This window comes from Symphalangus syndactylus, chromosome 6, assembly GCF_028878055.3.
Source record: "Symphalangus syndactylus isolate Jambi chromosome 6, NHGRI_mSymSyn1-v2.1_pri, whole genome shotgun sequence".
Classification (NCBI taxonomy): domain Eukaryota; kingdom Metazoa; phylum Chordata; class Mammalia; order Primates; family Hylobatidae; genus Symphalangus; species Symphalangus syndactylus.
The window spans coordinates 132288488-132313626 of record NC_072428.2 but is presented as its reverse complement, the minus strand read 5'-3'; the positions used below and the strand labels follow the sequence as shown (position 1 = coordinate 132313626).

The window sequence follows — 25139 nt, the reverse complement described above, 5'->3', positions numbered from 1 at the left end:
CTCAGTTTGTTGTTGGTGTATATGAATGCTAGTAATTTTTGTACATTGATTTTGTATCCTGCAATTTTGATGAAGCTGTTTATCAGCTGAAGGAGCTTGGGGGCCAACATTATGGGGTTTTCTTGACATATAATCATGTCATCTGCAAACAGAGATAGTTTGACTTCCTCCCTTCCTATTTGGTTGCCTTTTATTTCTTTCTCTTGCTTGATTGCTCTGGCTAGGACTTCTAATACTATGTTGAATAGAAGTGGTGAGAGAGGGCATCTTTGTCTTGTGCCAGTTTTCAAGGGGAATGCTTCCAGCTTTTGCCCATTTAGTATAATGTTGGCTGTGGTTTTGTCATAGATGGCTCTTATTATTTTGAGGTATGTTCCTTCAATACCTAGTTTATTAAGAGTTTTTAACATGAAGTAATGTTGAATCTTATCAAAAGTCTTTTCTGCATTTATTGAGATAATCATGTGATTTTTATCATTAGTTCTGTTTATGAGATGAGTCACATTTATTGATTTTTGTATGTTGAACCAAACTTGCATCCCAAGGATGAAGCCTATTTGATCATGGTGGATTAGCTTTATGATGCATTTCTGGATTCAGTTTGTAAGTATTTTGTTGAGGGCTTTTACATCTCTGTTCATCAGAGATATTGGCCTGAAGTTTTCCTTTTTCTTGTCTCTCTGCCAGGTTTTGGTATCAAGGTGATGCTGGCCTCATAGAATGAGTTGGGGAGAAGTCCTTCCTCCTCAATTTCTTGGAATTGTTTCTGTAGGAATGGTACCAATTTTTCTTTGTACATATAGTGTAAATTGGCTGTGAATCCATCAGGTCTTGTGCTTTTATTGGTTGGTAGGCTATTTATTGCTGATGAAATTTTGGAGCTCATTATTGGTCTGTTCAGGGATTCAGTTTCTTTCTGGCTCAGTCTAGTGAGGGTGTATGTATCCAAAAATTTATTCATCTCCTCTAGGTTTTCTAGTTTGTGTGCATAGAGGTGTACATAGTGGTTTCTGATGGTTGTTTTTACTTCTGTGGGGTCAGTAGTAACATTCCCTTCATTATTTCTAATTGTGTCTGTTTGGATCTTCCCTTTTTTCTTCTTAATTAGCTAACTAGTGGCCTATTTTATTATTATTATTTTTTAAAAAAACTAACTCCTGGATTCTTTGGTCTTTTGAATGGTTTATTTGTTAATTTCCTTCATTTCAGCTCTTATTTGTGTTATTTCTTATCCTCTTTTGGGGTTGATTTGTTCTTCCCTTTCTAATTCTTTCAGTTGTGAAGTTAGGTTGTTAATTTGAGATCTTTCTAACTTTTTGATGTGGACATTTAGTGCTATGTATTTTCCTCTTAACGCTGCCTTAGCTATGTCCCAGAGATTCTGTTTTTTTGTATCTTTGTTCTCATTATTTTCAAAGAACTTCTTGATTTCCACCTTAATTTCATTGTTTACCCAAAACTCATTCAGCAGCATGCTAATTTCCATGTAATTGTGTTGTTTTGAGGAATTTTCATTGTGTTGACTTCTATTTTTATTTCACTGTGGTCCAAGAGTGTGATTGTATGATTTTGGTTCTTTTGTTGAGGATTATTTTATGTCTAATTACATGGTCAATTTTAGACCATGTGTCATGTGATTATGAGAAAAATGTATATTCTCTTGTTGTGGGGTGGAGACTTCTGTGAAGGTTTGTCAGATCCATTTGGTTCAATGCTGAGTTTAGGTCCTAAATATCTTTGTTAATTTTCTGCCTTGATGATATAATACTGTCAGTGGAATGTTGAAGTATCCCACTATCATAGTGTAGGGATCTGTGTCTCTTTGTAGGTCTCTAAGAACTTGCTTTATGGATCTGGATGCTCCTGTGTTGGGTGAATATATATTTAGGATAGTTAGGTCTTCTTGTTGAACTGAACCCTTTACCATTATGAAATGCTCTTCCTTGTCTTTTGCTGATCTTTGTTTTTTCTGAAATTGGAATTGCAACCCCTGCATTTTTCTGTTTTCTAATTGTTTGGTAGATTTTTCTCTACCCCTTTATTTAGAGGCTATGAGTGTCATTACATGTGAGATGGATCTCTTGAAGACAGCATACCATTGGGTCATGTGTTTTTTATCCAGCTTGTCACTCTGTGCCTTTTAAGTAGAGTATTTAGCTTGTTTATATTAAAGGTTAGTTTTGATGTTTGAATTTGATCCTGTCATTGTGCTGCTAGCTTGTTATTATGTTGGCTTGTTTGTGTGGTTGCTTTATAGTGATGCTGGTCTGCGTGTTTTTGTATTAGCTGATACAACTTTCTATATTTAGTGCTCCTTTCAAGATCTCTTGCAAGGCAGATCTGGTGATAATAAAGTCTCTCAACATTTGCTTATCTGAAAAAGATCTTATTTCTCCTTCACTTAGGAAGCTTAGTTTGGCTGTATATGAAATGATTGGTTGAGATTTTTTTCTTTAATAATGTTGAATATAGGCCCGCAATCTCTTCTGGCTTGTAAGGTTTCTCCAGCCACATCCTACAGGTGCGTTTGGGCTGCCAATATGTCTGTACCTCCCTGGGATGAAGCTCCCAGAGGCAGGGACAGGCTACCATCTTTGCTGTTTTGCAGCCTTCACTGGTGACACCTCCAGGTTCTAGAAAATCCAAGGTGACTAGAGACTGGAGCAGGCCCCAAGCATATGGCAGCAACCCTACAGAAAAGTGGCCAGACTGGTACGTAGGTGCCTATTCCCATATCTCCTCACTGGGCAGGTCCTCCAGGCCTGGGCCTCCAGCCACCCCTCACCAGAACTATTAAGCCAGTACCAGCTCAGCAACTCCCTGGACAGAGCCTCCAGGGGAAACTGACAGCTCGAGGCCACTGCCCCTGCAGTGAATTATGCTTGCCGAGGTCACAATTGAGTGACCTTTATGAGAATATTATATGAGAAATTATAAAGAAGATAGTGAGTATAATCTCTTATATCCATTAAATAAATTGTATCCTCTCACTTCTTTGTGAAGCAAATAGTTGTATTTAGCCTATTCTTTTCATATGAGAAAAGAAAAGAAAAAGACATTTTAAAAGAAAGGAAACTAACAATAATTGCCTTCATATTCTCATTGGTAAGGCTTTGTGGGAGGGAGGCAGAAATTGAGACCAGAGAGAGAAAATATGGATTTCTCAATGTAAGATAGTAACAAAAATTTTCAGTTCTCCTCTGATAGCTTAAAAAGGTAGATGTTTGTCTCTCTCTACTTGGGGCTTCTGGGCAGCAGAAATAAGAGCTGACAAAAGACATGAAGAAAATGAGAAAAAAGACAAGGAATTCAGGGTAGGTTCCAGCAATATGGCAGAAACCAGGCTATAGGTAACAGACTCCGTGGACTGCAGGTGATTCATAAACATTCACAAAGTGATTTCTGATATGCTATTTAAAGACGTTTTCAGGCTGGTGCTAAAATTTCCTGTGATATCTCCAAAGCTTCAGTTAAAGTCTGAAACCCACCCTAGCATTACGTTAGTGGTGAATTAAGAAATAAAATGAAGACAGCTGTTTTCATGTGCTGGGACAAAGAAGGCTGGAGATAAGCAAAGAACTTAGCAGAAATAAGGCCCAGTCCTACCAGATAAATCATTGGAACAAGTAGAGGGATGCTGGATTTCCTAAAATGTTGGGGATGATGGGCTTCAACAGTATGGTTGTGAGCAAAGTTTTTAACCATACAGAGCTTCAGCTTGAAAGTGAGTAATAATGATATTTAATGTATAGGCCTGTGATAAAGGATAAATTAGGTCACACATGCCGGGCATATAACACAGTATTTGTCACATGGTACAAAACAAATACTGACTTTATTATTATAATTATTATTATTTTAAAACCTTTGGGTACTAAAGAAATATTGTCCCCAAAAGTTTAGAGTACATGGGAACATACCAATGATGTTTTAAGTTAAGAATTATATTTTAGGAGAACTAAGTCTGCCTATAATTTTTACAGATATAGGAATGTTATGTTTATGGACTTTTATAACTGATCAGCTCTTTAATTACTCTGATAAAGATCAGTTTGATCCTATATAGTTTGCATTTGTCCAGTCTATTCTATATAAAATGTGGGATTGAACCTACTGTTATTACCCGTCTCTATGGGACAGGCTGAAAGTTATCATATAAGGGTAGCTAATAAAAAGAAAAAATGGGGTGCATTTTGAGAGTAATTGGCATAGAAGACAAAAAGTGAACTAGTAAGGAGACTGGTTGCATTCAGACCATCCAATAGGAGAGCATCCAAGATCTGAAGATTATGAAGTATCTTGGCAGGGTGGTTTTGCCTTGGAATTTGTATAGGGAAAAAAAGATAAGTTTGAGGTGGGGAGATTTATAATTGGGGTTGTTTTACAATCGGGGGAAGCCTCAGTTAGTTGGCTGAATAAGAAATGTTTATTTTTGAATGTAGCTAGTTTCGAGGAGACAAACCATTCTAATCTCAGCTAATCATTTTTGAAACAAAAAATGGGGCGTTGGATGGTCCGTGTCTGGCCATGTCAGCAAGTCCGGGCAAAAGAGGAAAGGTCTGTGTTTGATGCATCACAGGTAAGCAAGAGAACCATGAGAAATTTTCTGAGAGTTGGGAGAAAGAAGGGGCAGAGAGTCTTATCTAAGTCATATGGGAAAGGTAGTTCTTTGTGGTAATTCATTTCCAAGAACACAAAACGATGGGGGGATTTTTTAACCATTGCTCTTTTCTGGGAACACAGGCTAAGATAGAGTTCAGCCTTGACACAGAGAATATGGAGACTTAGTTCTGAGTCCTGACTTTGCCACTAACTTCCAAGAGAACCACAGTTTCCTCATCACGAAAATTACAAGGAATGAAAAAAGCAATGATTTATTAAGTGCATTTCATACCCCAATCTTCTGGAAGTCTCTGGAAGAGGTGAGATGGCAGCAGGATGGGCAGGGAGGGAGGTTTAAGTCACAGAGGGAGGAGGAGACAACAAAGAAAGATTGTGTCACAGAGAGGGGAGGGAAAATCATCAGGTACATAATAACTCCGGGCAAGATTTGTAGGATAGGAAAGGAGGCACCAGGACCTTGGCTTGGTCTGTGCCACTCTCTTTCACCCACATCAGAGACGGCTCCCAGCAATGCTGTATATATTTGGGTCTTGATAAGGACTCATTTGAAGACTGCTCTCCTCTCATCTGTCTTCTGCCCATAATCTCCACAGCTGTTCTTGGCAAGGACACTTGGACTAAAGACTGGGACAGCTTAAAGCTTGATCAACTTGTCTGCTCCTGGCGAGATCAGTCTGCCATGAAGGGTTTTCTGATCGTCACTGTCTTGGGGACAGCTGGTGAGAGTTTGGGGCTTTGTTTCTGCCTAGCATGACACCCAGGATAGTCTATGAAAGATTGGAAAGAGGAGTAGCTGGGCACAACTAAAGATCTAGGAAGTGGAGGACATTTAAATAAAACAACTGTTGAAGAAAACAAAAGGAAGCACATTAGAGGACATGGGCCTGGAAAAGGGGGGTGAGCTGGGTCAGGGGCTCTGGAAGCCCTAAGCTTTTCTATTTCTTTCATCACCAAAGTCAAGCAGTAATTTTTTACCCCAATTTATGGCAAAAGTGAATTTTAAAAAATTTAATTCAGGCCCTACTTTTTTACCCCCATTTATGGCAAAAGTGAATTAAAAAAAAATTTCAAGTAGTCATTATTTTTTTCATCTTTGTAACACACAGCACTGCCAATAAGAGTTTCTGATCAGCATGTAAGTTAGTTTCACAGAATTTTAATGTAATTTCATCTCAGCAAAGCCATGTGTCAATTTTCTTATTGTGTATAACTTAGGGGACATGCATACTTTTTCTTGATTAAAATATAAAAGGTAAATTGAAGACCTTTACATTACGTTTGAAAACCTTAGGTTAGGGAAAACTACCCTAGCCAGTTCTGGCCTTTTAACTTCTTTTTCCCTTTCCACCTATGGTCCCTTGATTCTCCAGGAGCTTTTCTGGCTAAAGACTCTAAAGATAATCAGGAGTTGTCATATAATTTTACTATTCCTTACATGGTCTATCTTCAGTCCTTCCCAGAACCCTGCGTGGGGTCTCTCATTCACCCTGACTGGGTATTGACAGCTGCCCACTGCCCCTTACCGTAAGTATCCCTTTCTCTTGTGAGCTGGGAGGAATCTGTTCAAAGAAATGTAGATCTGGTGAAGCATCCCAGAAAATTTTTAGTAAAATCAGAAGACACGGAAAAAGAGATACTCTTGTTCCCATTGGGAAATAGAATACAAATTTGGGCAGTTTAGGAGGAGATCGGTAGGAAGATGTCAGAGGATTCCCTCTCATGGACAGTAAATAATATTCATTCATCAACAATACTTGTTAAACATTTATTATCTAGCAAGGGCTGTTTAATCACTGAGAAAACAGTGAAGGAACAAGATGAAAATAAGTGTTCCCTCATGGAGCTTACATTTTGGTAGAGGGAGTAGCCACCACAAATAAATGGCCAAAAACAAAGTATTTTTTTTAATGGCAAGCTGTAATATATGGGCATGAAATAAGAAATCTGCTTTAGTTAATGTGGTCATGTCCATCATCTCTGAAGAGGTGAGATCCATAGGAAGAGAAGGAGCCAGCCAAATGAATAAATCCTGGGGGATATTCCAGACCAAGGGAACAATATTCATATACTCCTTGAAGTAGCAAAGATATTAAGGTATTTGGCAAGCTGAGAAATCAGCAGGAATTAAGGGTAATGAGCAGGGGGAATGCTCATAGGATGAGGTCAAAGACTTAGGCAGAAGCCATATCATGCAGTGACAGTAGAGGGCAAAGGAGCATGATACAAAATAAAGCAATGCCTTGCAAATCTCAGTGTTTCTGTTGTGTGTGAGAATGTGTTGTGTGATCAAGACCTACTCAGTTTCATGAGTATAGAAGGGTCCTTTCAAATTCAGAAATCTTAGCAATCTGGCTGTTCAAGGCAGTTTAGTTTAACACAGACTAACCTCTGCTCTGTGGTATATGGGAAATACAAAGGAAATATACAGTTCACATCCTTCCAGAATAAGAATTGAAAAAGCAGATGTTCTTTCTTACATCCACACTTAACACATGAACTGGATGTGTGGTGCCTCTCTATTAGCTGCTAATTCAGATGATAAAAATCTTAATAACAAGGCTCCACTGACTGTGTTTTAGTTGCCAGACACCATGTCAGACATTTTACAAATTTATGTCTCTAATACAACAATTCTGTAAATTATTGCTATTGCTTTATAGACAAAGGAAGGCCATGTCAGTTCTCAGGTTAAGAAATAAAGTTAAAATAATTAAAGAGGGTGGTCTGTAGAATTTCTTCTAATCTGTCATCCTATGACTCTCTTTCTTCTCATCTCTCTGCCCTCTTTCTTCCAAAGTGTTGAAATTCGACTGGGAGTTTCTCAACCTAGCATCACAAACAAGAAACAACAGATACGAAACTATTCATCAGTTGTGACCTACCCTGACTTTGATGCAAAATCCTTGAACAATGACCTAATGATGATCAAACTGTCAACACCTGCTTCACTCAACCCCCATGTGGGGACTATAGCCATAGCCTTGGAACCCATTCCATTTAATGAGTCCTGCTTTATTCCAACCTGGACCTGGAATGAATATAAAAACCGTAAGTGTTGGATGCTGTGTTCTTTATGGTGAGGAGGTTGGAGCTGGGAAAAAATGTAGAGGGAAGTCCCTAATGGAAATCGCTGCTATGAGACAAAGTTGTCCACCATAGAGGGATTCCTGCCAGGGCCCCAAACCACCATCACTGGAGGTCAAAGATAAAATTCAAAGAGACTGATAAAGGGCAGCCATTCTGACACCAACAAATGGAGCAGACAGTAATTTTTATATCTCTAGAATATTGAAGACAAGAGTCCAGAGAACTGGATTGAAATACAGGTGGGAGAAATAGAAGTCCTCATGCACAAAGATAGTATGAAGGCAGCCTGTGGAAGGGTGACTTACTCATTGATCGTTGCTGAAAGCCCATCACACAGTGGAAGAACAGTGGGGGAAATGAACATAAAATATATGTGATGCAGTGAAGCAGCAGAGGATGCTTCCTACACCCTCCACAGAGAACCCATTTATGTGCAGAGAACCCTGAGAGACAAGAGAATGGTTGAGGGAGCACCTGTCCTGTCACCAGAGCTGGTTCCCTGCACAGAGTGCTACTCATACCCACTGCTCCATCCCAGAGTTCCCACTTAGGGGTGGAGACTTGGGTGGTTCATAGGGAAATTGATTATTATGACATAATCAGTTGTTATCTCCCTGGCCTGACATGCCTCATGGGAAAAACAGTGGCAGCCCATGTTGTAAGCACACACCCATCTCCCCTGTGAGCTGAAATTGGGATGAGCAGAAAGATCTGGTCTCTGCAGGAGTCTGTCCAATAAAGAACACTCACGAAGAAAATTACTTTCTAATGCGTTTGTTGGTCCTTGTTGGCTGTTACTCCATTATTTTCTCTTTAGGTATTGTTGAAGATGAGGATACCACCACTTGATATCTGAAATGAAATGACAAATCTAAATCTATTGCTTATTACAGCAAGTCAGAGCAATGCTGACCAGGCACCATTCCACTGAGCAGAGTGGAGTGCTGATTAGCATAAGGGGTTTGTGGGAAGCTTGGTGTTGAGGGATTGGAGGACTTTCAGAGGTATGAATGGGTTCCATCATCTGTTGAGGCCTGGCTACTTCAGGGGGATTGCTATTGATAGGTTGGCGCTCTGAGACGTGTTTTTTGGAGGACCTCTGATCCAGATCAGCTGATTTTAAGAAGTGAAGGCTGACATTGATCATCTTGCAAAAGCTACGTTCACTCAAGCAAGTTGTCCTGAATCTATTAATCAGGTTTAAATCTTTCTCTGGTGGCTACGGAACAATACACCTGCTCTGCAAAAGCAAGTGAAAGTGGAATTTTAGAAGTCAGTCTTTGGTAAAAAACAGAAGTAAAAAGCAGAAACTATTATATTCTCAGTATTTTGCAGATTCATTTTTCCATTTAGAAGCAAGTACTTGGGAATCTAAGTGAACATGTTTTCTGAACAATTACAGCTTGTATGATTTTTGTCCTTGACTTTATAAGTCTTATTCAAAGTAACTGAATCACAACTTACAGAATTAATTTATTATGTACAATTTGAAAACAAAACAAAACTATTCAGAAGTATATAGGCTCTGCATGTCAAAATCACAGTGACAAACTGTACCTCTATAAGCTTTCTGGTGCAGGGCTTCCAATATTTATTAGAAATTCATTATTTCAAGTAACTTAAGTTACTTTCACCTAGTTTTTTATACATATTTTAATTTAGTTCCCATAAAAACATAAAACTGAACATAATTTCTCTTTCTTCTCTGACCTTACACCTTCTGGCTTAATCTGCTTTAGGGCATTTGATTGGATACACTCCATCAGAAAAAATCCTGCTCCTTAAACAACACTGGTCTTAGCCTGAGCAATCTCTGTTCAGTGTTTTTGTTTCCTTTCTCTTTGCTATTCTCCACCAGAAATTTAAATTACATAATACCTTGGTTAAACTCCCTGTATCCTGAGTTTGACAGTATAATAGCAATTGCTATTATGGAGATAAACAACATGACAACTCCTTAGGGGGAAATATATATGTATATTTATATCAATACACATACTATAAACACTTATAAGTAATCTGTTTAACTCAAAAAGCAGTTTTATATGCATAGAAAATAGTTTCTCTCTTTATAACTAAATGTGAAAAAGATCAAGTAGATGCCCAATTAAAGGTGTGTGTGTAGGGGGAAAATCTTTGGGACAATGGTTTCATTACTGTCTCTTTCTCCTTGTGGTCACTAATAACTCACAGTTTTTTCAAAATTTTATAAATGATGCGTAGTACAGAAAGAACTATGGATTTGATATCTGACAAAGGGGACTTATAAACCTACTTCTCCAACATGGAGATTACTGAACAAGGAATTCTACGGAGAATGGAGTGTCTGCTGCTACCTGCATTGAATATTCTCAGGACTGAATTTATTTATAAAACAGGATCTGGTTGCAAGAGCCCTTGAGATAAGAAGAGTCACTCTGGAGTTTGTTTTCTCTTTCCTACAGTCAGTGATCCTGACATCCTGACATGGATCAACCAATATTCTCTTCCATTCCATGACTGTCAGGATAGACTCAAAGAAGAACAGGCAGGAAACATCATTTGTGTGGGACACCCTCTAAGGATCCTATCTAAAAACAAGGTATTTCTCATTCCTCTATACAGGAAGATAGCTAGAGTCCCATGGGAGGAGTGGTGATAATGCAGAATCAAAGAGAGCTGAAGTCCCTCTCCCCTCCCCACTCACCTCTGGGTTTCTAACCATTGCCCTTCTCATCTTTCAGAGTGGGAGAGATTTGGGGTAGAACTATTTGTTCTTTCTCTTGCTTGCATTCTGGTTGGGTCAAGCTTGAACCTTAGAGGTAAGACTTATGTGGATGTAAAGAGAGGTCTGACCCCCCTCAAGAAAAATAAGCCCATTCTCTTAGATGGTTTTGCTACTGTTATGTGCCACTTTTTGGCATTTACTATTTTTTTTTTCTTTGGAGATGCAGTCTCACTCTGTTACCCAGCTTGGAGTGCAGTGGTGCGATCTTGGCTCACTGCAACCTCTGTCTCCCAGGTTCAAGCGATTCTTCTGCCTCAGCCTGCTGAGTAGCTGGGATTACAGGCACGTACCACCACGCCCGGCTAATTTTTGTATTTTAGTAGAGATGGGGTTTCACCATTTGGCCAGGATGGTCTTGATCTCCTGACCTTGTGATACACCCACCTCGGCCTCCCAAAGTACTGGGATTACAGGCATGAGCCACCGCACCCAGCTGGCATTTACTCTTGTTCCATAAGGACAAGGACACATTGACCTTCTGTTCCTTCTCTCTACAAGGAAGTTTCGGCTGCCCCAGCCATCTGCAATGGGAGGTTGCATGGAATCTTGTCCTGGGCAGAAGGAAGTGTCACCCTAGGAAGAGAAGGATTCTTCACAGGTGTTCATCACTATGCAAGATGGATCTTGAAAATTATGGATACCCACTGAGGCGCCTCTGTTCCCATATCCCCTCAGTACCACCTCTTCATAATTGCTACACTGGATCTACAACTCTCTTCATCTTTGTTATTTTGGAACAAAATCCAAAGAGGAAACATCTGATTTAAAAAAAAAAAAATGAGTAGCTAAGAACCCGTGCCATGACTCCTGCTATCTTTGTCATGTAAACTTTGAGGATAATGAGAAATTTAGCAACCTCTTCACCTTGTGTTTGTTCATTCATTTATTCATTCAAAAACTAACCACTAGCTGTTTAGTAGGCACTGCCTTTGCTAAGGATGCCTGAGTGACTATGACATGACCTTGGCCATCAGTTAGCTAATTATAATACCTTTTGATAATTGTTATAAGAGAGATGAGCAGTAAGCTCCACGAAAACAAATAAAACATTCTGAGTGGCAGTGTCAGGAGAAGTAACACCAGAGAGGCGGACAAATTAGGGGAGGATATTGTAAAACTGAGCACATAGTTTATTAAAAGGCAAAAAAGCATATGGAAGTGTGGTATAGTCTGGGAAATATATGTAAATAAGCAATCCTTGAGGGCAGAAAATAAATTGTAGAAAAGGAAAAATATGATAAAATATTATTCTATGTAGGCAGGCAAAGGTTGAGTGATGAAGGGCCTGACCTGCTCTATAAAGGAACTTAGATTTTCATCTTGTAGGCATTAGAGGGGGTGTCATTGAAGCTTTTACAGCAAACAAAACACCATCCGATAGTTCTGATTTGAGAGATAGTAAAGAAGTAACGTCTATAAGATTTGGACATACTTACTGTAAGAAGAAAAGGCAAGGGAGATGTGAGGGATAACTCTCCCAAGTTTTTGACTTGGACAACAGGTAAGATGGTAATTCTCAAAGATAATATGAGGATAACAAGTGCATTTGTGTGCAAGGTATCAAGAGCATGGTCCTGCATGAGGAGACAGGTGGCCTGCTATATTGAGATCCTTTAAGGATGTAGAGGTGGTTATTTCCAGCAGGCAGTTGGAGACAGTGATCTGAAACTCAGATGCTGCCTGAGGAGTGACTAACAAATAGGAGTCCTATGTTGGTGGGTGGGAGCTGCGGGGTTTGGGAGGGCTCTCTGCTGTGGAGAAGAGCTGTGATGGGTGCTCAGCCCTTCTCTCACACTGGCATATGCTGGGGAGATGTGCAGCATCCCATAGCCACTGACCAAGGCATCTAAAAACAGAGACAGAGTTAAGGGGATTCTGAGTGGCCCCCCAAAGTTAGGGGTTTGAGTGACATATAAGAGACCAAAAAGCAACAGGGAGAAAAGGGTCAATAGGACATAGGGAAGGGATCTTTTGTTAAAAAAGAAAAGATGGGCAGAGGAGGCCAGTGGACATGGGAACAGAGAACCACACCATAGGAGAAACCCCCTGTGGGAGGTGTAAAGAGGTTTGAGGTGTCTTCCCTTGAGGGGTGCAGTGAATCTAGGGCATCTATAAAGGCTGCAGAGGTGAGTTTGTTTTTGGACCCTGAACCTGGATGCCTGAATATGTTTTCTCTTCTCCTAAAACAAAACAAAACCAAACCCACATGCGGTGGCTCAGTTCTATAATCCCAGCACTTTTGGAGGCTGAGGTGGGAGGATTGTTTGAGACCAGGAGTTTAAGACCAGCCTTGGCCACATAGAGAAACCTTTGTCTCTACATAAAATAGTAATAAAAAAAAACTCCTAACTACATGGCAGGCTGACAGGGGAGGAGGTCACGGCTGCAATGAGCTATTGTTGTGCCACTGAATTCCAGCCTGAGTGACACAGCAAGACCCTGTCTCTAAAACAACAACAAAAACCAAAACCAGAGAGCTTAGGTGCATCTAAGACCAATAGCTTGTTCTGGTCCATTCACAGAAATTTTCTTTGTTCTCAAATCTAGATACTAAGGCCATTTCATTCACTAGATGATTATTTTTTTCTGTAATCTCTGGCCCCAACCAAACGGCACGTCCTCAGTTTGCCAGTCTTCTCTCACGTTTTCCCCAGTTTCCTGTCTCTGACTCACTGCCCAAAGCACCCTTAATGAATCATGTCTGTATTTGTGCCAGAGTTTTTTTTAATTTCAACTTTTATTTTAGATGCAGGAGGGACATGCATGGGTATGTTACATGGGTATATTGTGTTATGTTGAGGTTTGGGGTATGGATCCCACCATCCAGGTAGTGAGCATAGTACCTGGTAGGTAGTTTTTCAACCCATGCCCCTCTCCCTCCCTCCCACTTCTAGTAATCTGCAGTGTCTATTGTTCTTGTGTTTATGTCCATGTGTGCTCAATGTTTAGCTCCCACTTATAAGTGAGAACATGCAATATTTGGTTTTCTGTTCCTGTGTTAATTTGCTTAGGGTTATAGAGCTCAACTAATTACTTCTTGTAACTCTTGAATTACATCTTTAGCACTTATTGGCAATCCTATCTTCTCCAATAAATTGTTTGTACAATTCTCCGCAGCAGCAATTTCAAACCCTCTCCTCTCTCCTCAAACTTTTAATGCTCCCTTTTAGCAGATGACCTCTAGTGTGGGAGTAGAGAAAAACTGAAACCAGCAGAAGATACCTCCCTGAAATTGCCACCACCAAAACTGCAAACATACCTGCTTTCCCCCACCTTTTTCCTTTTTCATTCTTCCTGCTACAGTGAAAGCAAGACCTTATTATTTACAGCGTCTATCTCTACCTGTGAAGTGGACCCCATCTTGTCTGACTTCCTCATGGACTTGCTTTATTGATTATCTCCGATTTTCCCTATCTATTGCCTTCTTCCTGTTATCATTTAAGGAAAACAAAGCCTCACTCATCTAAAATACAGAACCCAAAGACATGTTTCTTTGACCTACTCTCTGGTTGCCTCCTCTATCTCCTTTGCAGGCAGTTCTTACTCAACAAATCCTGAAAAGTCTGTTTCATATGATTCTCCTATCTGTGTCTCCTTGCCTGTCTCTCTCTTCATTCTCTTTTTTGCGTTCCGTGTTCTCCTTGGAGCTCTGGTTCATCCACCTGGAGATTTCTTCCCCATCTCTTCATTTGGCTAACTTCTACTCATCCTTCAAGTTTCAAACTTCACTTCCCAAAGGAGGTCTTCTTCTGACCTTATATTAGGGTCCCATGACATGCTTCTCTACCTCGCTTTTCCTTTGACATTCATGATAATTGTTCTTATTACATCTGTCTCCCCCTCATTAAGCATTATGATGTATGAGAGCAAGCTTCTCATCTCCCTTGCCATGGAATCATCATTATCGAATACGATGCCAGCATCCAGTATGCATTTGTATTAGTTTTCTATTGCCGTGTAAAAACATCACAAATTTAATGGCTTAATAAAAATACACATTTAGGAGGAGTTCAAGAAAATATTGGTGGATAGGAGCAGGACTAGCTTGCAGCTCCCACTTGGAGGGACAGAGCAGCATGTGGATACCCACATCGTGAACTTTTTCTCCAAGAACTACTGCAGAAACAATGAAATCAAGATGAAAATTTAAAAATTCTTTGAACTGAACAATAATAGTGACAAAACCTATCAAAACCTCTGGGATACAGTAAAACTGGTGCTAATAGGAAAGTTCATAGAATTACATACTTACATCAAAAAGTGTGAAATTGCACAAATAGACAATCTAAGGTTACACCTCAAGGAACTAGAGAAACAAGAACCAACCAAACCCAAACCCAGAAGAAAAGAAATAATCAAGATTAGGGCAAAACTAAATGAAATGGAAATAACAACAAAAAAATACAAAACATACATGAAACAAAAACCTAGTTCTTTGAAAAGATAAATAGAATTGATAGACCATTAGTGAGATTAACCAAGAAAAGAAAAGGGAAGAATCAGATAAGCTTAACCAGAAATGAAATGGGAGACATTACAACCAATACCACAGAAATACAAAAGATGATTCAAGGCTACTATGAACACCTTCACATGCCTAAGCTAGAAAATCTAGAGGAGATGGATAAATTCCTGGAAATATACAACCCTCCTAGATTAAACCAGGAAGAAATAGAAACTCCGTACAGACCAATAACAAGCAGCAAGATTGAAATGGTAATTAAAAAGCTGCCAATAAAAAAAAGTCCAGGATCAGACAGATTCACAGCTGAATTCTATCAGACATTCAAAGAAGAGTTGGTACCAATCCTGCTGACATTATTCCAAAAGATATTGACACTATTCCCAAAAGGGAATCCTCCCTAAATCATTCTATGAAGGCAGTATCACCCTAATATCAAAACCAGGAAAGGACATAACAAAAAAGAAGACTACAGGCCAATATCCCTGATGAATATGGATGCAAAAATCCTCAACAAAATACTAGCTAACAGAATCCAACAGCATATCAAAAAGGTAATTCACCATGATCAAGTGGGTTTCATACTAAGGATGCAGGGATCCTTTAACATCTGCAAGTCAACAAATGTGATATACTATATAAAAAGAATTAAAACAAAAATCATATGATTATCTCAATAGATGCAGAAAAAGCATTTGAAAAAATCCAACATCTCTTTATGATTAACACCCTCAGCAAAATCAGCAAAATGTAGCATAGAAGGGACATACCCTAAGGTAATAAAAGCCATCTATAACAAACCCACAGCCAACATTATATTGAATGGGGAAAAGTTGAAAGCATTTCTCCTAAGAACTGGAACAAGACAAGGATGCCCACTTTCATCACTTCTATTCAACATAATACTGAAAGTCCTAGCCAGAGCAATCAGAAAAGAGAAAGAAATAAATGGCACCCAAATTAGTAATGAGAAAGTCAAACTCTCATTGTTTGCTAATGACATGATCATATACCTATAAAACCCTAAAGACTCATCCAAAAAGCTCCTAGAACTGGAATATGAATTCAACAAAGTTTCAGGACACGAAACTAATGTACACAAATAAGTAGCACTGCTATGCACCAACAGCAACCAAGCTGAGAATCAAATCAAGAGCTCAATCCCTTTTACAATAACCACAAAAAAAGGAATATAGTTAATCAAGGAGGCGAAATACCTCTACAGAGAAAACTGCAAAACACAGCTGAAAAAAATCATAGAAGACACAAACAAATGAAAACACATTCCGTGCCCATGGATGGGTAGAATATTGTGAAAATGATCATACTGCTAAAAGCAATCTACAAATTCAATTCAATTCCCACCAAAATACCACCATCATTCTTCACAGAACTAGAAAAAATAATCCTAAAATTCATGTGGAAACAAAAAAGAGCCCACATAGCCAAAGCAAGACTAAGCAAAAAGAACAAATCTGGAGGTATTACATTATCTGACTTCAAACTATACTATAAGGCCATAGTCACCGAAACAGAATGGTCCTCGTATAATAATAGGCATATAGCCCAATAGAACAGAATAGAGAATCCAGAAATAAAGCCAAATACTTAAAATCAACTGATCTTCGACAAAGTAAACAAAAACATAAAGTGGGGAAAGGACAGCCAATTCAACAAATGGTGCTGGGATAATTGGTAAACCACATGTAGAAGAATGAAACTGGTCTCATCTCTCACTCTACACAAAAATCAACTCAAGATAGACCAAAGACTTAAATCTGAGACCTGAAGCCATACAATTTCTAGAAGATAACATAGGAAAAACCCTTCTAGACATTGGCTTAGACAAAGACTTTATGACCAAGAACCCAAAAGCAAATGCAACAAAAACAAAGATAAATAGATGGTACTTAATTAAATGAAAAAGCTTCTGCACAGCAAAAGAAATAATCTGCAGAGTAAACAGACAACCCTGAGAAAATCTTTGCAATCTATATATCTGACAAAGGACTAACATTCAGAATCTACAAGGTACTCAAACAAATCAGCAAGAAAAAAACAAACAATCCCATCAAAAAGTGGGGTAAGGACATGAATAGATAATTCTTAAAAAAAATACATACAACTAGCCAAAAAACATATGAAAAAAATGCTCAGCATCACTAGTGATCAGGAAAATGCAAATCAAAACCTTAATGTGATACCACCTTACTCCTGCAAGAATGGCCATAATCAAAAAATCAAAAAATAATAGATGTTGGAATAGATGTGGTGAAAAGGGAACACTTTTACACTGTTGGTGGGATTGTAAACTAGTACAACCACTATGGAAAACAGTGTGGAGATTCCTTAAAGAACTGAAAGTAGATCTACCATTTGATCCAGCAATCCCCTTCCTTGGTATCTATCCAGAGGAAAAGAAGTCATTATAGGAAAAAAGTTCTTGCACACACATATGTCTCCATAGCTTTGCCTTTCCCAGAATGTCATATAATTGGAATTATATGGTATATAATCTTTTCAGACTAGCTCTTTTCACTTAGCAATATGCATATAAGTTTACTCCATGTCTTGTCATGGCTTGAGAGTTAAGTTTTTTAAATCATAAAATCTCTGAATAACATTTCATTATATGAATGAATCACACTTTGTTTATCCAGTTATCTATTGAAGGACATGTTGGTTGCTTCCAAGATTTGGCAACTTTGAACAAAGCTGCTATAAACATTTATGTGTAGGATTTTTGTGAACACAAGTTTTCAAATCTTTTGGTGTATCAAGAAGTGTAATTGCTGTATCATATAGTAAGGTTATGTTGAGCTTAATAAGAAACTTCCAAGCTATTTTCTAAAGTGACTGTACCATTTTGCACTCTCATCAGCAATAAATTCTCACCAGCATCAGTTCTTGATACTTCATACCCTCACTAGCATCTGTTGTTGTCAGTGTTTGGATTTTAGCCCTTCCACAGGGTATGTAGTGGCATCCCATTGTTGTTGTAATTCCCTAATGACATATTATGTTAAGAATTTTTTCATATGCCATTTACCATGTGTATATATTCTCTGGTGTTATTTTCCCCATCACTGCAAAATATATCTGTTTGAAGCCCTAAACCTCAGTGCAACTGTATTGAAGATAGGGCCTAAAAGGAAGCAATTAAGGCTAAATTAGGTTAGAAGGGTGGGGCCCTGATCCAATAGGATTTATGTCCTTATAAAAAGAGTCACCAGAGAGCTTTCTTTCCCTCTTCCTCTCTGTGTGCACAGAGGAAAGGCCATGTGAGGACACAGTAAGAAGGTAATCATCCACAAGCCAGGGAGAGAGGCCTCACCAGTAACTGAATTTGACAACACCTTGATCATGGACTTCTGACCTCCAGAACCATAAGAAAGTAAGTATCTGTCGTGTAAGACACCCAGACTGTGGTATTTTTTTATGGTAGTCCAAGCAGACTAAAACATTTGGTAAGGATCTTTGGCCCACTTCTAGGTTGTGTTGTTTGTTTTCTTAAAGTTGAATTTTAATATTTCCCTCTACTTGAATTATTTAGCAGATATGTGTTTTGCAAATATTTTTATCTGGTCTGTGGCATATCTCAATTTTTAGCCCTGAATACTTTGTTTCATAACCATCAGCTTAAGTATCATTCCCACCAGTCTGTAAGCTCTTGAAAGGTAAGGAAGAAGTCCTTAAGTTGAGGCAACCCCAACAGCAAGCTCAGATCCTAGCACAAGTTAGATACATAAGATAGATAATTTGCAGGTTGGTTCACAGAATAAACGGATAAACAGTGACATGAAGGAAAAGGTTAACGTATTTCAAAGAGGAGTTTAGTGTCAGGCAGAGGAAGCAATGTCAGCACCAGAGGGCTACGTTATGTCCCCTGGAGAAAAACAGCATCACACAGTGGGGGATAGCATCACACAGACAGGAGGGGCAGCAGCCCACACATAGTTTAGAGGGACAGCTGCCTGCCAAAGCTGGCAAAAAGGAGACCAGACAGGAGGCGGCTGTAGAAACATAATGAACTTCAACTTATCTTAGCTTTGGTACTTTCTTCCCCGAAGACAGAGGGCAGAACTCTGAGTTCCAGAACCATTTTCAACTGAATTGGGGACCAGTCACTTGAATCTATTCTCATCTCTCTGACAGATGACACTACACCCTCCTCTGAGTAATGGACACCATTTCTAAAACTGAATCCTGCTACTAAAATAATTCAGATGATATATTTTTCCAATTCTACAATCTTGCTTTGTTTGATTTAGTTGTTTTCTCTCTCTGTCTTCCATGTTTTCCAGAGACTGGAGCTAAACTGGGCTTTCAACATCATCATGAAGTTTATCCTCCTCTGGGCTCTCTTGAATCTGACTGGTGAGTGTGTGCATATTTGTCTCTTTAGTCACCAAAGAGAAATCCTGGGAAAAGCATGAAAGATGGGTAACAGCGAGAGGCGTCATTCCAGAATTCAAGTGTAGGATGGTTCTCTGTCCCTCCCCACTGCCCCATTCCCATCAAGTTTCCTCCTGTGATAGTGCCTGCCTGCCTGCCACAGGAGGATTGCTTGTGTGCTTCTGGGGGAGGCGTGGACATTGTCACTCAAATACCAGACCCACTCGTAAGACCTGACTCTGGACCTGTCTGCAACAGGATTGACGTTCTGCACCACAGAGGGCACAGCAGAACACTGAAGAATCAGATATCTCCTGGCACAGTTCCAGTTACTCAGGCATAAACCCAGGTTTATTCATAAATCCTCTCTTTCTCTCATACCCCACATTTGATCTCTTAGAAAAATGTTGGCTTTATCTTCTAAATGTATTCTAAATCCAATCACATCTCACCATCTCCACTGCTCACAATGATCTAGGCCACCACCTCTTGCCTGGACTAGCAAATTATTCTCCTAACAGGCCCCTCTACCTCTCTACTTCTACACTCTACAGGTTCTCCATGAGGAGACTGTCATCACTCCTTTGCACAAATCCTTGCGTGGTTCCACTTGTACTCAGGAAACAAGGCCGAGTTCTTACAATGGTCTACAAAACCCTCCATTCATCTTTGAGCCCCTTTCCTCCTCTGCTCCCCTTCATTCACTCTGGGTCAGCAGCCACGGCCTCTGTGATGTAACTGACACAAGCCTCAGGACCCATGCTGCAGCTGTTTCCTCTGCCTGGAGTCCCTTCACCCGGATTTTTGACTATGCAACCTCCCGCGTCTTCATGTCATTGTTCAACTTTGCCCATGAAGTTCTACTCTGATGACTGGTTTAATATTACCTGAGGCTGGATGTAGTGGCTCACGCCTATAATCCCAGCACTTTGGGAAGCTGAGGTGGGAGGATCACTTGAGACCAAGAGTTTGAGACCAGCCTGGGCAACATAGCAAGACTCCATCTCTATAAAAAAAATTTAAAAATTTAAAAATTAGCCAGATATGTGGCACACACCTGTAGTTCAAGCTACTCAGGAGGGTTGCTTGAGCCAAGGAGGTTGAGGCTGCAGTGAGCCTGATCTTGCCACTGCACTCCAATCTGGGCAACAGAGTGAGATCCTGTCTCAAACAAACAACAAACAAATACTGCCTGATACCCCTCCTTCTCCCCCAACACACAAGTGGTAATACCTTTCTCTCTTGCCCTGTCCTACTTTTATTTCCATAGCACTAATCACCATTTAACATCATATATAGTTTACTCGTGTGTTTTTCCATAGCACTAATCACCATTTAACATCCTACATAGTTTATTTGTGTGTTGTGTTTATTATTACTGAATATCTTCATTAATTGTAATATATGAGAGCAGGAATATCTACTTTGTTCACTATATAGCCCAAGCCCCTAAAACAGAGCTTCACATATACTAGGTGCTCAATGTATATTTGTTAAAACAATAATTATTTTTCCCCTCCTCAGACTCTTAGCATTTGTTCTGTTCTTGTTGTGATACTTATATAATTCTGTCTTGAGTTGTTGTTGGGAAAAAGAGACAAGACTTATTAAAGCATTCTAAATAAGAATGCTTTAAGACTTATTAAATCATTCTAAATAAGAGTGCTTTAAGACTTATTAAAGCATTCTAAAATTGGTAAAAATAGTAAAAAAAAATGCTTTGATTTAGCGTGCAACGCACTAAATTGTGGAAGGTATTTAAGAAAGTTGAACATTTAATTTGAAAGATTTTATTGATAATGAAAAAGCCAAACTCTAATTTTTCAAAAGAGATATATTTCTACCATTTATCATTTTCTTCATGTTTTAGAACAAAATAAGTTATTTTACAGATTTAGTTTACAGATAAAGTTGCTAGAGAAAAGGATAGGGGAACTTGGAGCCTATTAAATGACTTTCCTGAAGTTTTTCTGGTGATGACTGAGAAATCTTAGAATTTCTTGTCTATGCTTCTCTTTCCAGTTGCTTTGGCCTTTAATCCAGATTACACAGTCAGCTCCACTCCCCCCTACTTGGTCTACTTGAAATCTGACTACTTGCCCTGCGCTGGAGTCCTGATCCACCCGCTTTGGGTGATCACAGCTGCACACTGCAATTTACCGTGAGTGATAAGCCTTCAAAGGCACTCCATTCTTCGGGTTCTCAGGTTGGGCACAGACTCTCACCCCTGTCTGAGACCATCTCCCAATTAAATGGGATTAGAAAAGCCTTTGGGAGACATACGAGGGTACAGAAAAAGGTCTGTGGCGAGGGATAATAGAGGCTCATAAGGATGGAGAAACCATCTCCGTTAAGTCCTCTCATAAACGTCTATATTGTTCCAGAAAGCTTCGGGTGATATTGGGGGTTACAATCCCAGCAGACTCTAATGAAAAACATCTGCAAGTGATTGGCTATGAGAAGATGATTCATCATCCACACTTCTCAATCACTTCTATTGATCATGACATCATGCTAATCAAGCTGAAAACAGAAGCTGAACTCAATGACTATGTGAAACTAGCCAACCTGTCCTACCAAACTATCTCTGAAAATACCATGTGCTCTGTCTCTACCTGGAGCTACAACGTGTGTGATATCTGTGAGTTCAAGACAGTGTTCTTCTCTCAGAATTAGACATGCTTCTACACCTTCGCGACCCTTGGCTTCTTCAGTTCTGCCTAGTGAAGCTTTATCCCCTTTCCTTTTCTCTGTACCTCACTGAGGGAGTGCTTCAAAGTTTTTGGGTTTCTTTTTTATTCACCCACTGTATCTTTCTATCATTTTCTCTTTCATATATGATAGAAGTGGTTTTAGTGGAAAGAAAACATTTGTATTCTAATCCTAATTTTCTATGTGACAGCAGGTCATCTTACCTTGGAGCCTCGATTTCCTTAACTCTAAAATAAAGCAGATTACTATGTTGTATATTTTCAAACCATTTCAGGCAATAAAGCAACCTGAAGCCTTGAAAAGTCATGAAATAAATATCAGTGTATTAAATGTAAGATAAATACATAATATTTTACTAAATGAGATAGAACTTCCTTATGAAAGATTGTAATAAAGGTACAGAGTTAAAGTTTTAAAAAGAACTTCTGAAATAAACATTTTAAACTGGTAACATTCTAAGCATTCACTCATTTCTTCAGAAAACTGACAAAGGGCTACCATTATTTTTATCAATGGAAGTTTTCTATACATAATTTGAAACTCCTGAACTAGATAGTCTATCTAAGCTTTGTTCTATGCCTCATATTTCATATTCCATAAAACACCCACAACTTAAGGCAGCTTTCTGTTTTCTAACTTGCATCCCCATCTGCCCATTACCCCATCTCCAAATTTTTATGCAAACCCTAATTAACTGTCTATAGTTGTTAATTACGAGAGTTGAGAGTAGTGGTGAAGGGGAGTTGATTACCTATTAGCAAAATAGAACAATGATATAATCCCTTATGAAGCATTATTAATGCAACCTTACTCATGAGTAAGTTTGAGTATGTATAATATACATCACACACTAGATACCATAGTATGAAAAGGAGATTTATTTGAAACAAACCTGTCAGATTACATTCATCTATCCATCACTACTTTCGTTTTATAGAAACCAACGGGCAGATATACACTTATTCTATCATTGTTGCAATGATTCAAGCCTTTTAAAACTACTCCTTAGTAAACACCTTCAGATTTAGAGCACATTTTCTTGAATATATCAAGAAGTAGAAATTATTTGTCCTCTGAGAGTCAATTTGATTTTTGGAAAGAGCCAAATGTCCTTCTGTGAGCAGTATGTTTGATTCATCTGGGTTATGGCATGAGGGTCAAAACGAGATATGACTTCAAAAAAAATGCATCTTATTTTGATCTGGGTCATCAAGTAGTTAAGTAAGCATTTCCTATAGAAGTATTCCCAAAAGAAATGTTTAGCCATGAAATTATTGCTTGGAAAATAAAGTGAAGGATCTCATACATTTTCTTTTCAAGAACTAATACATTATTTTCAAATAAAAACATTAAACGTACTCTTCCATTATTAAAAAAACCGAAATCTTAAAATATAGTACTTCTTCCCAAAGAAACGTCCGTGGAAAGAACACGTGCCACATGTGTTCATACTACTTTGTTGTTTTTCTCATTTTGTTTCAGATTGGACAAATTTTGTTATAAGTGTGCACAATTCACAGTATTTGTGGACTATTGATACAAAGAAAAGAACTTTAATTAGGAACCAGGAAACCCAGTTTTAAATCCTAGCTTTACCACTTACTAGCTTTATATGTTTAAGAAAACTGCTTTTTCAGTGACTTTTTTCTGCAGATACGCGGTTTTGTTTTGACCTGACAATTGAGAAAGTAGGCCAGATATCTGCAAATTCCTTCAAACCCTAAAAATTACATCTCAAAGGAAACCCTTTGAATGTTTAAATTTCCAGAAAAGTTTTTTTTTTTTTTTTGAGATGGAGTCTCACTCTTGTCACCCAGGCTGGAGTGCAGTGGTGCAGTCCCGGCTCACAGCAACCTCTTTCTCTTGAGTTCAAGCGATTCTCCTGCCTCCCAAGTAGCTGGCATTACAGGCACTCATCACCACGCCCAGCTTATTTTTCTATTTTTAGTAGAGACAGAGTTTCACCATGTTGGCCAAGCTGGTCTCGAACTCCTGACCTCAGGTGATCCGCCCGTCCTGGCCTCCCAGAGTTCTGGGATTACAGGCGTGAGCCACTGTGCCCAGCCAAATTTCCAGAAAAGTTTAAAACAAAGTGTTTCATTTCATTGCTGGAGTGTCTCACATGTACATATAACTCTCAAGAATTTGATCACTTTTATAAAGTCACAGACATTTGCATCATAAGAAATTGTTAATCTGATCATCTCCTGTACCCTCGTTGTCCTAACTGTCACAGTTCTGATTTCTCTGAATGTTTGATCTCTTTTAATTTCTGATGGTAGAAGAAGAAAAGTTTTTTAAAAGAAGGTTTAATACCTAACAGAACTCTTAAGGAAGTTTGACTTCTGTCTTTTCTTTAGACAAGGAGCCCGATTCACTGCAAACTGTGAACATCTCTGTAATCTCCAAGCCTCAGTGTCGCGATGCCTACAAAACCTACACCATCAAGGAAAATATGCTGTGTGTGGGCATTGTGCCAGGAAGGAGGCAGCCCTGCAAGGTGAAATACTCTCTATGCTTTACTTTTCCCATTTTCTTCCTTCTGTCTTGCCAGAAAGATAATCTGCTTTTTTGTTGTTGTTATTATTGTTTTCCTGGCAGGAAGTTTCTGCTGCCCCGGCAATCTGCAATGGGATGCTTCAAGGAATCCTGTCTTTTGCGGATGGATGTGTTTTGAGAGCCGACGTTGGCATCTATGCCAAAATTTTTTACTATATACCCTGGATTGAAAATGTAATCCAAAATAACTGAGCTCCTGCGGCAGTTGTGGACCATATGACACAGCTGGTCCCCATCGTTCACCTTTAGAATTAAATATAAATTAACTCCTCACATTGCCCCATGCATACCTGCCTCAATTCTGCTAAACAGAGTGGGTGCTTGAGCAGTTTTACTTGTACATATCTTCACTGTGATTATTCATAACAACTCTTCTTGCCTTCTGGATAAGGATGGAAAACCCAAAATTCCTCAGATAACTGAAGTTTAGGAAGTGGGAATTATGTTCTCTCTAATGAATTGGTAACTGACATAAAATAAAGGCAACTCCACAGCCATTTGGGGTACAAAACCCTTTACTACAAGCACCAAAGT

At 39.0% G+C, this 25139-nt stretch overlaps 2 protein-coding genes across 4 annotated transcripts; both read left to right on the top strand.

Annotated features, from left to right (window-relative positions):
- Window positions 1–5045: 5045 nt before the first annotated feature.
- On the top strand, window positions 5046–11272 carry LOC129485109 (serine protease 58-like). 2 transcript variants are annotated; one of them, XM_055284300.1, is made up of 5 exons: window positions 5046–5342; window positions 5994–6147; window positions 7421–7671; window positions 10155–10291; window positions 10976–11272. In XM_055284300.1, exons 1-5 carry the CDS (start codon window positions 5303–5305, stop codon window positions 11123–11125), a joined length of 732 nt encoding a protein of 243 aa, XP_055140275.1. In that variant the 5' UTR covers window positions 5046–5302; the 3' UTR covers window positions 11126–11272. The 2 variants fall into 2 exon arrangements, with proteins under 2 accessions (XP_055140275.1, XP_055140276.1); XM_055284301.2 differs by lacking the exons at window positions 10155–10291; window positions 10976–11272 and adding an exon at window positions 9450–9568 and having other exon boundaries at window positions 5200–5342.
- A 7634-nt stretch (window positions 11273–18906) lies between these two features.
- PRSS58 (serine protease 58) lies at window positions 18907–24945 on the top strand. Of its 2 annotated transcripts, none has more exons than XM_055281471.2 (6): window positions 18907–19116; window positions 19244–19316; window positions 21357–21495; window positions 21719–21975; window positions 24407–24546; window positions 24648–24945. In XM_055281471.2, the coding sequence occupies exons 2-6, from the start codon at window positions 19277–19279 to the stop codon at window positions 24795–24797; spliced, it is 726 nt and encodes a 241-aa protein (XP_055137446.1). In that variant the 5' UTR covers window positions 18907–19116; window positions 19244–19276; the 3' UTR covers window positions 24798–24945. The 2 variants fall into 2 exon arrangements, with proteins under 2 accessions (XP_055137446.1, XP_055137448.1); XM_055281473.2 differs by having other exon boundaries at window positions 18923–18991.
- Window positions 24946–25139: the final 194 nt, after the last annotated feature.